Consider the following 12,024-nt stretch of genomic DNA (forward strand, 5'->3'; position numbering starts at 1 on the left):
GTGCATGAGCATTATGATTAGGTCACTAATTAATTCTGTAATTAAAAAGGACGTAGGATGATTTATTGTTTACCCAATTGAACTTGTTTGTCCCCACAACCACCCCTACTCTATTTCATTCTACTTGCTTCTTTCTCTCTCAACCTCAGGCTTTATATTTATACTATATCTTGTAATACGGTAATAGATTCATTATTGAATACCTTGAACAGAAGAACATTTTTTCAATACATTTATCGATCAAATCGTATAGTTTTTTCCTCATGAATCCGATAGAAGATAGAGAAAAAGATGTAGAGGGAGAAGAGAACCTCAGTGTAATTGCATCACCTTCGTCATCGACAACAGGAGACACATATATCAAGATCCCATTAAGATCATCAACGTTAGTAAATTCGTTACGCGGATGTGGTCTTTCCAATGTTCGCATTGACACGGAAAATCTTAGACAAAACCTTACAATGCCACAATACCTTCGTTGTGCAATGCGTGATAGCATTCGTCTTCAAGATCTCATTACTGAAGAAACTCGTACAATTGATTCTGTGGACAATGAGATCACCGCAGAGCGAACACCCCTCGTTGTCTTCATCAATCCCCGTAGTGGTGGCCGCCATGGTCCTGTCCTCAAAGAGAGGCTCCAACATCTCATGAGTGAGGAACAGGTCATTATCATTTCATGTCTTCTTTATTTTAAATTCATAATTCTAAAAAAAGGTTTAAACTTGGCACATATAATTTATTTCTTTCTTTGTTTATGTTTTTTTAGTAAGAAATTATTCTATGATATAAATTAAATATGACAAAACTCTTAACAAGATTCTTTTCAATATATTTAATATTTAATATGCGTTGAGTTGTTTCTATCACAACCCATTCTGAGATTTTATGAGGTAGGAAGTATTAAAAAAAATATTGGTTGAGTTTGTCTTCTTGTTGTAAAGTTTTTATTACACAATTACAATATTATTTATGTATGTTAAGTTGTGATGCAGGTTTTAGATTTAGTAGATGTGAAGCCAGATGAATTTATCCGATATGGGTTAAAATGTTTAGAGATGCTAGCTGATAAAGGAGATACCTGCGCTAGAGAGATTCGTGAAAGAATAAGGATTGTGGTATATGTTCATTGTGTTCGTGATGATTGAATTATTCCATATGATAGAATGTAAAATATATTTGTATTTTTGTTGAACTGAAATATACTTGTATTTTTGTTGAACTCTCTATAATCACAAATTTTTTATTTCATAATATTAAATTCCTTATCGAGTACCTCCTTTTAATACTTAAAAGTTGAGTGCATTGATTTTTATTTTAAAAAATAGATTTTTAATGATATGTTGGATACAAATAATGTAGAGATAATGAAACACTATTAACTTAGTTGCTCACATATTACTATATAAAAAGAATCTTAGGCTAGAACTTTTAGATAGGCATGTAGACCAATATCTGACAAATAAAAGTTGTGATTGTACATGATGCAAATAAAATAACCCTTGTCAAATATATTTTTATGATTGATGTTAAGATATTTCGCACACAAAAAAAACTTTTATTATTATTTTGTTGATGGTATTGAATAGATACGGTTGAATTGATAGGTTGCTGGAGGTGATGGTACAGTTGGATGGGTATTAGGATGCCTTACAGAGCTTCACAAATATGGCCGGGAACCAGTTCCTCCTGTTGCAATCATACCACTTGGTACAGGCAATGATCTTTCTAGGAGTTTTGGATGGGTAAGAAATTACATAAATTAGGAAATAATACGTTCATTGAAACAAAAGACTAATTTATAATGTGTCTTTTTTTCTTGTGGTATTAGGGTGGTTCATTTCCTTTCTCATGGAGACAAGCAATTAAGAGAACACTTTACAAAGCTAGTACTGGTCCAATTTGTCGTTTGGATAGGTATATATTATAATATAAATTTAGATCCTATATTTTTTTAATTGATTTCTCAAAAAAGAATTGTTTAGAGCTTAATATCTTGTTGGACATTGCTTGATTTTTGATATGATCCTCTTTTCAAATGCAGATATTGAACGAACATGATTAACATATTATTATAATTTAGTATGAAAACAACTTCTAGTTTTGAGTAGTTTAGGACAAAATTAGACAATTTATGAGACAAGGAACAATATGTTTTTTCACTTTAGTGTTTGTAGTATTTTTCAAACTTTCTTTATTCTTTTGAATAAAGTGAAATATAATAAATTAAGAAATAATAAAGAATACATATGGACTGTTAGACATAAAAAAAGCTAATACATTATGATGTTAGTCCTGAAATTTTGAAAAATGATAGACGAAAAAATTACAAAAGAGATAAAATTTTAATAAAGATATTTAAAATTGTGGTAGTGGCTATTGTCCTCTATAACTACACTAGGAATCACCCTAGTTGAGTGTTTATTTTCATGTATAATATTTTTATAAAGAAAAATATTATATGCATTATTTTTTATAGATTTCTTTTGTATATTTTCTACATTTGGTTTTAAAAACAGTTGATAAAGAGTGATAAAAGATAAAAAAAAATATCTTTTGTACCATAAATTTTTTTATTACTATAATTAAAGTCCATGGTCATACTTTTAACAAGCAGACTAAATAATTTTGCACCATCTCCAATTTTAAGAAATCAAGCATTGTTTAGAAATTAATTATTTTGACAATTTTCATGCAGTTGGCGAATTTCAATTACAATGCCCGAAGGAACAATAGTAGAGCCACCACATTCTTTGAAGCAAATAGAAGGGTGCACTTTTGATGAGGTTGCAATATAGTTTTTTATGAAAAATTACACTAATATTTTCTAAAATTTGGTGAAAATCAACATCATCATCTTTCCTTTTTATATGTTCTAGTAAAATTAGTCTCCTGTAAATTAAGAAAAAAGCAAAGTTTATAATGTTTATCTTACAAAATACAGAAAAATCAAATATAATTTCACCAAATGTCTTCACTTTAATTAAAGAATATTATGTTAGAGATTTTTTATATAATTTTTGTTCTAATATGCTTTAACGACATAGATTTTAATCATTATAACTGTAATTATCCCCTTTGAAAGTTCATAACTATTACTACAAATATCTTTTTTCAAACTTCATGTATAGTTCACATATTTGTATAACAATAGTATATATGATAACAATCCTTTACATAACTAGATTGTTGACACATATTTTGATGGTGAAAGCTTAATTATTATGAACTAATTTGAAGGATACTTGTTCTTAAGATAAGATTTTATAATAAGAGCTCCTTAATTGATTGTATATTTTCTCAGTAAATGAACATATAAAGCAAACATGTAATTTATATAATAATTATGCATATTTATTTTTTTTATTTGATTTTTCTATATTCAAATTTTACTTACGTTATACCTTGCAACTTATGAATTTTATCATACTTGCAGGACATAGAAGACGAGGAAGGACTGCCGGAGAAAGTTATATGCTATGATGGCGTCTTTTACAATTATTTTAGCACAGGTATTTTGGTATTTTTTTATTTTTTTATATATTTTTATGACCACATTGATTATAATACTGAATGCATCATGTTCACCATCACATTTCAAAATTTGAAACATAAAAGTTTTCAAATACTAAATAATATCAAATTTATTAAAACCTAAAACAAATGTCTAATTTTATTTGTTGATTACTCTTAGAGATTAGTTATTTCAGGAATGGATGCCCAAGTGGCTTATGGGTTTCATCATTTGAGAAATGAAAAACCGTACCTTGCACAAGGTCCAATTGCAAATAAGGTAACAACTCATAATTTTTAAAGCAATTTTAGAAAAAAAAATCTTTAAAATTGTACCTTTGCACAAGGTTGAATTGCAAATAAGGTAACTAACTCTTTGCCTTTTCTTTTTTATTGTTGTAGATCATTTACTCAGGTTATAGTTGCACCCAAGGTTGGTTCCTTACTCCTTGCACAAGTGATCCAAAGTTAAGGTAAAAACAGAGAAACAAAAGTTCTTATATTTAGTAGAAATAATTGTTCTTATCATTTTTTATACTTGTTTTTTTAACATTATCTTAGCTTTAAGTACAAAATGCTTATTTCACTTATTAGGTATAAATTTTTTTTTATATTTTTATTAAATTAAAAGATATACACATAAAAAGACCACAATATAAGGAAAACCTATTGGATTTTTAGAAGAGTAGATACACACAACTTTATGTCTTCACCTATCTAAATTATAATCCACACTTAGAAGATATATTGAACTCCCAAAAACTCCATCATGCATAGTTTTTTTTCAAGTTTAGCATATGTTCCATTAAATCTCAACTAAAACTCAAGCGCTTGTATTAACAACTATACTTGAAACATGAAGTCACCTTGATCTAATTCAATATATTATTGATAAGATCTCCTATCATTGTTATTAGCCTTTGTTAACATCAAACAATACTCTTTAATTAGCTTTTTAAAGTGGTTGCATTGTCCCGGCTAAAAATAAATCATGTCTAGAGCTCAGGAAAATTGTCCCGCGGTTTTGATATACTCAATTTGGTCCCGCAACTTAGCATTGTGACTCATGCTGGTCCTTGACCTTGTTTCATCACAGAATCGTTAAAAACGTGCTGAGATGGACTGACAGTTGCCATGCTAGATTTTCCAATGATTATTTGGTGTGGAAATTGGAACTTTTTTACCTCGATAGCTATTAGATAGTCTAGTGTGGCAGATGTCAGTCTATCTCAACATACCCTTAATAGCAAATATTCACATATTAAAACTTAAGGGATCAGATTAAGATACGCGTGTAATTTCTAAGACTAATTTGAGTATTAACTCAAATTTTAAAATAAATAAAAAGTTGCAAATATTCTTAATTAACTTTCACATATAATATAACACCCTAACTAATGAGCCCATTATAGCAAAAACATAATAGATTATTAGTGAGGACATTACTAAGACCGGTAACATCTATCTTAAACAACAACAACAACAACAACAACAACAACAACAATAATAATAATCATCATCATCATCATCATTTGTGAGATCTTTTTTATACAAATATAAATACTATACAAATACATGAATACAAAAGAAGTGGTGTGGTGTAAGAATGAAAAGTTTTCCAAATTGAGAGTTTCAAATTCAAATAATACAAATGATAAAATAATTATAAATGCATATAGAAGATAGATAATAATTTCCGGGCCTAACCCGTGGAAAAGACAACCTAAAAATGAATCTCAAACTAAAACGATTCGGGATATATAAAATCCCATCTCTTGGCTTAAAACTGACACCAAGAAATACATCAATAGTGAGAGACAACTACGAAGAATAGAATAAACACAGGAAGTGGTACGAACTCGCCAGATTTGACTTTGAAGGTTGTTAAAGTCTACTATGATAAAAAATCTAAGCCATGCATGAGAAGCTGATGGTTCCTAGCAGGGCTTTGAAATCAGATAATAACTACATAACAAGGGTTACAAATCTAAACCTTTAAGCACTACTCTCTAGCTCATAATCTTAACCATTGGCCTGCAATCTCCCTTGCAAGTCCATTTCTTCCCATTACCATTTTTGTCTCTTAACAATCCCCAAGCACAATCCAAATAATTGATATTCTTGGCTATCCCAAATACTTAATACTTGAGAGTTTAGCTAAAATCTTAATCCATACCAACTCTTTAGTTTTTGTTATAGTTCCTTTCCTCTAAGGCTATACTTATTCTGATCTCTATCAAAATTTATTTTTTTTCTCACACGATCCAAATCAATGCCTTCAAGAATAAAAATACTACCGAGTTTCAACACCATTCCCTTTCTCCAACACCTCCAATTAGTTTAGGAAAATACAAATAATAGCAAACACAACCAATTCACAATTAAATCCATTAGACAAGTAGCACATAGTTGAACAAATAGGTGTAATACCCTAACTACCAAAGCTCACGCTTCCGGCTGCGTAACTCTGATAGCTCGGACATTACGACGACACTTATACTATTTAATACTAAAATATGAGCCTGTTTAAAACTTTAAACCGCAATACCGCTCCCAAAGATACTTCCGTTCAATAACGTACATCCATAAATACCATACAACTTACAAAAACTCATAAAGAGTACATCCATATATATACATACCTATATATAAATAATATTACAAACATAATCCAATACAATTCCTATCCCTCTTACAGATTATATCAAGATAAAGGCGAGGGTACAATAAACCATAACTAAAACAATATAGAGCATCACAACAACAATTAAATAAGCTCTTCGTAACTTCTGCGCCCATATCCTGAAAGGGGAAAAATGTAGGGGGGTGAGAACATCATCCTCGAAAGGGTTCTCAGTAGAGGGTTTTTGGGAATTACTGTAATAGGATACATAAAGATAATTGCACCAGTGACTCATAACCGTCTTATGCCTCTTTTAAAAAAACAACGGTTTACAATGAAAGTAAAGTCGGAAATCTTTTCAGAAAGAAGAACCGTTCAATTCTCAAAAACTCAAAAGCCTTTCAAAACGGTTTATCTATGCGGAACCAAAATAGGCTTTCATATTTTATTCCAAATCAGAAACATAAACCGAAATCAACCATCGGTTTATCTCATTCCAACCACGGCCCTAGGCCCAAACAATCCAACAATCAACCAATCACCACAGTCCAACAGAATCCCAGTAGCAAACACAAATAGGAAGTTCAAGCACAAACAAACAGTTATTACAAGTAGAACAATTAGCAATTAATCACATAGGCAAACCAAGTATAATATGCACACCCAACCAATGTCACACAAATGCATATGATGCATGCCTGTCCCTAGTGGCTGATGATATCATCTGTCGGTTATAGAGCCAACCCGACAAGTCCTGGTAGCTAACCATTGGACTGTCCCTCTGTCGCGCATCCCCAACTCGAGTTATACTCATCATAAACTTGATCATAATCATGATCCATATCCATCACCTTCACTGGTGAATATTTACGGGGGCGAGCTCATCCGGGGCTTTCACAGTGCCCGGCCACACTTACGACATAGGGTCAACAGAGTATCAAGTCTCAACCTGGAGCACGTGGTGGCTAGCCACTGCTACTACCCAGGGAAACTCGTATCTCAGATAGTGGAAATGCAACATTCACATTTATCAATGATTCAGCATAAACATGCATTCAATCTCATCCATGGATCAACATCCATCTCAGCCATCCGGCTCACGGTTCATTCCAGAACCAGCCAATATTCATATCATACACAGCCATTCCGGCTCACGGTTCAATCCAGAACCAATCAATATGTATAAACATACACAGCCATTCCGGCTCTTAACAAAACAGCACTTCCACATTCAAAATCATCAACTTCATGAAATCGGCATTTAAGCCATAAATCATTTTCTCAATTCATTTCACTTTGAAATCAAGTTTCAACTCTTTTCAGCCTTGGCTTTAAAGATCTCATTTCTCAAATTATCTCAGGCTCATAAGCCATTTTTACTCAAGGTAAATTCCCCTTTTAAAACAATGCCACTCTCGGCATCCTCTTTCCAAAACTTCCATAATCATGGTAAGTTAAAAGCCTCTTTGAGATATTCAAAATCACCCATCCTACAATGGGATTTTATAACAAAAGTTTCTCGGCAGAGTCCCAAGTCTTTAGGGAAGGTCAACCTATATCAATTCCTTAAAATTCATTGAAACTATTAAAATAATGGATTCTCGGTTCAAGCAATTTAAACTGAATTTATTATGAAACCGACCATACAAAATCACAAGTTCCAACCCGGTCCTAAAATAAACTCATTTGAAACGGAACCGGTTCATTTGAATCAAATCACCTTCAGGTTTCTTTTTGGAATCCTTTTTTCTAACTCTTCCAAAATGCCTCAAACTTAATTACTCAATCAAAAGTCTAGATTCCTTTGAAATCACTAAAAGACCCTTTTTATATTGTAATCAATATTAGAGCATCATTCTTTCCTTCAGTGATTCAAATGGTAAAAATAGTTCATTTCTAAATGGGCCGAACTCAACGCATAAAGTTCATTAAATAAATTAAGCTTGAAAACATAATTATTCTCTTAATAAATCACATAATACAATTTCTCAGATCCGGCCCTTTTTAAATAACTTTTCAAACACGACTAGGATTTTGCAGAAATTTCGGCAGCACCTCCCCTAAAACTTGGACTTTTGCCACCCGGTTCGGGTCCCAACTAAACCGTTTCTCATTCCTTTTCAACAGCTCAAAACCAGAAACCAATTCAAAGCAAGGTAAATTCCAACAGTCGCCTCAGTGGCATATCTCGAGAAAACCATTTCAAAGTCAACTCAATATCAACCGATTTAACTCATTTCCAAAGCTTTAAAGAATCAGTTCAGCAATAAATAATTTATCAAAACCAAATCAATTAAAGCAACCCAGGCTGAATTTCAAGGGTATTCTATCTTTCACATCATCAAAATAATCAATTCAATTCAAATCAATCCTCAACGGATTAAACTCAGATTTCAAATATTTAAAGAATCAGCTTCAAAACATTACATTTCACAAAGCCGCACAACAACTCAGCCAAACCAACATTCATAAACATTCGAGTCAATCAAATAATACATAAGGCCGATACAATCACTAAATACACCATATCTCACATCAGTATCCATATGTAATAATTCCAATAATAAACTATAGTTTTCGGAAAGCGCCCCTACCTCAAAACGCAAATCTATAACCCAAAAGTCTCACAGAGTCCTTTCCGCCTCAACCCGAAATCAAAGGCAGCTTCAAAGCACAGCCCCACACATTTTCGCAGCAGCACAAACAGCTCTAATTTACGACAAGCAACCTCAGTTACTAAATCTTAAGAACATTAATATCGTAAAGGCTTTAACACACGTACGTGACACTAACGCAGGATTTCGAAACATAATTACTCACCGAAACAACAAAATGAAGCAGCTGCGATTCCGGACCGACCCGGCAACAGCTCCGGTAGTGGCCAAAAGCTCCGGTGGGTCAACTATAATAACCACGCAGCATCAAAATCTTCTCGAAACCCAAAATGACAGAAACCACAAATGAAACCCTTACCGGCAACTTTTCCGGCGACGGCAGAAGTAGCCAGAACCTCTGGCAGTGGTTCCGGTGGCCTCAAAACTCCGGTAGCGGCGCTGTCAGACTCCGATGGTGTTTCAGGGCAGCTCCGGTGGCAGAAAGGTTTTCCGGCGACCATACACAGCAGACCCCCAACCACAGCAGCAGCTAGGAGACCGGCGGCCATGGCGGAAGACTCTGACGGCACGACAGCAAGGGTGGTGGAACCATCCTCCATCATCGCGCAACCTCTCTCTCTTTTGGGCTCTCTCTTCTGTGACGGGAAGGGCAGCGACAGCCCGGCTCCTCACGCGTGGCGGTCCGGCGCGGTGTCAGATGGCAGAGGCGATAGGGAGCACTGTGGGTTCAGCAAACAGCGGCGGTGGCTCCCCGTCTTGCCCTCTGTTCACGTTCTCCCTCTCTCGGACCAGATCGACGGCGGCTGCGCTCATCAGCGACGGCAGCGAGGCGACACCCCTCCTCGCGACGGCGTCCTCCTTCCTCGCGTGTCTCCCCTCTGTTCACAGACCTCCATTAACGGCGATGGCGAGGACCTCAACGGCGGTGACGAAGCGACTCCGACGGCGCATGAATCTTCTCCCTCTCGCCCTCCATTTCTCCCTCACTCTCCCATATGGCAACAAACAGCAGCGACGGTGCCTGTGGTACCCACCGGCGCTGCTCCCCCTTTCCCCTCTTCCCTCTACAGCTCGCTCCCGATCTCTCTCTTCCCTTGCTTTCTCTCATTCCCATACTTTCATTTTCCTTTCTTTCAGTGAGCTGAGTGTCTGTGTTTAGGATAAGGAGGTTGCGGCTGCTGATTGGGTTAGGGGAAGAGAGCAACTGGTTAGGGTTTAGCTGGGGGGTTAATTTGGTAATTTAGACAACAAGAATTAGGGTAATAGGGTTAGTTTTGTAATTTCAAATAAAAGTAGGGATAGTATAGTAATTAGATATAAATTTTAATCCAACAATAATAATGTATAGAAATACCACTTGCTCGTATTTCACATTTTATTTCCAATAAAATGTTCAAATCCAATAATTATAAATAATCTGATTAAATCCTTTATTTTTCCAAAGTAGCAGTATTAATATTTAAAATATTAATTATTTAATCCATATCATATAGAAACCCTTATTATTTCACAACTACCAACTTTATAATTTGAATATAGAAAATAATCCAATAATTATAAAATTGGATAATAAATCATAACTTGTCTCAAATTCAATAAATCACAACTTGCCTTAATTATCTGTAATAAAAATAATTTTTGAAATTAAGGCTATAAATTTATATATGATTTGAGACTTGATCATAAAAATACTTTTCAAAGGTTCTGGGTCTTACATTCCACCCACCTTATAAAAATTTTCGCCCTCGAAAATTGATACAAGACGAAAGAAATTTCATAACAGTTCACCCTTAAATACATTTAAGGAAGAAGCAAAAATATCTCAAAATATAAACATCTATACGGTTCCCAAATACTTTGATTGTCATATGCATAAGGATGCCAAGGTAGAAGTGTGAGTGCAAAGCAAACGCTACAAGGTAGGCTCAATGCAAAAGGTGACATGGGTCAAACATGTGATAGTTAGGCAAGGCATTCAAGGTTATAAAACAGGATGAGGTTACAATGACGTGCTCAACATCCGCACACTAATCTCATCTCAACCTCAAAGCTTCAATCTTCCAACTCCATCAAGCACTTAACAATCCCCATACCGATCATAAGCCTAACGACCGCAAACCCGTTCGCAAGGAACAAAACACCCACAACTCATAACGTTGCACACCTACCGTTTCAACTTCCGTATATACATATCACGTCTTAAAGAACTAACACATCACGTCACTACGTCTACAAGTCCCACGTGATATCAAACAATTCTCGAGTCTACTCAGAAGGATACAAGATCTTAGAAAGGAGAGACAATTGTCAAAGACAATACTCATAGATTTGAAAGAATATATCCAATTCCAGATAAACAAGGATGTTCAAGCAATGAAGTTTGCTAGACACAATTCAATTGACAACTTCAAAGACAACCCTTAGATCAAAGAAGTTCAATAGGATCAATAAGAAGAAAACCAGCGCATCAGTTTGAAACAAACTCAAGTTGAGTCGAGGAAGCATGAGGTTTACAGAAAAGGATATCTCAAACCCAAGACAAAGCTCACAGAACTCAAGAGCATAATTAAAATACTTCCGAATACATTGTCCTTAAAAGAATCGAAAGCGTGTAAAAATATCACTTCGTAGTCTGAAAGAGAAGTTAAACAACATTCTTCAAGAGAGTAACAAAAGCATAATCGTGACTTTGCTTTAATGCAAGTTCATGTTGAAGTAGATTTTGTAGAGTTCTAAAAACAAGGTGCACACGGGTTTGGCTAAAGGCTAAAATATTTCTTCAAATATTTTAGGAAGATAATTAGATGCACAACTTAACCAAAAGCAGTTCATAAAACTCGGGAGAGAAATCAAAGGCTTGTTCAAAAATTCTCAAGGTTCATATTCAAACAAGCGTGTATAACATCCGTAGCAAGGATGAAAGAGAAAATTAAACTCCTTTTAGAAAAGAAACTCCAAGGTAAAAATTTGCACACAATCTGGTAAGGAAGTAAGTGGTGTGTTACAAACAAACCGGTTTCCACTAAATAAGGAAGCTTTCCAAAACTTCATTTAAAATGGCGCATGCCAACTTTAAATTAATTTCGTCAAAATTGGACAATGGTTTTAATCTCAATCAAACAACAGAAGTAAATTCCGTTTAATATTTCGTCAAGGAGAATTCAAAACTTCTTTAAAAGGTTCAAAACAAGACTCCAAAAGTGTTCTTGAAATCACCATCTCAGAAGAACATTCAAGAAGTTTAAGATGTACTAAAAAGGAGTCAAGCCTTGC

The 12,024-nt window shown here is 34.3% G+C and overlaps 2 protein-coding genes across 2 annotated transcripts in view; one reads left to right on the forward strand and one right to left on the reverse strand.

Annotated features, from left to right (window-relative positions):
• The window catches only part of LOC107632782 (diacylglycerol kinase 4-like), a 34,393-nt gene that overhangs the window by 981 nt on the left and 21,388 nt on the right, over positions 1–12,024 (forward strand). The window contains exons 2-9 of the mRNA XM_016336437.3: positions 188–665; positions 996–1,118; positions 1,608–1,745; positions 1,832–1,917; positions 2,699–2,786; positions 3,437–3,512; positions 3,711–3,793; positions 3,916–3,986. Of these exons, the coding sequence (XP_016191923.2) occupies positions 188–665; positions 996–1,118; positions 1,608–1,745; positions 1,832–1,917; positions 2,699–2,786; positions 3,437–3,512; positions 3,711–3,793; positions 3,916–3,986 (1,143 nt within the window). The remainder of the gene's footprint in view (positions 1–187; positions 666–995; positions 1,119–1,607; positions 1,746–1,831; positions 1,918–2,698; positions 2,787–3,436; positions 3,513–3,710; positions 3,794–3,915; positions 3,987–12,024) is intronic.
• LOC148570159 (uncharacterized) lies at positions 8,803–9,353 on the reverse strand. The gene is made up of 3 exons (XM_088508387.1): positions 9,110–9,353; positions 8,957–9,038; positions 8,803–8,845 (listed from the first exon to the last, which is right to left on the reverse strand). Exons 1-3 carry the CDS (start codon positions 9,351–9,353, stop codon positions 8,803–8,805), a joined length of 369 nt encoding a protein of 122 aa, XP_088364513.1.

Source organism: Arachis ipaensis, chromosome B3 (genome assembly GCF_059453495.1).
Source record: "Arachis ipaensis isolate K30076 ecotype BB chromosome B3, ASM5945349v1, whole genome shotgun sequence".
Taxonomy (NCBI): Eukaryota; Viridiplantae; Streptophyta; class Magnoliopsida; order Fabales; family Fabaceae; genus Arachis; species Arachis ipaensis.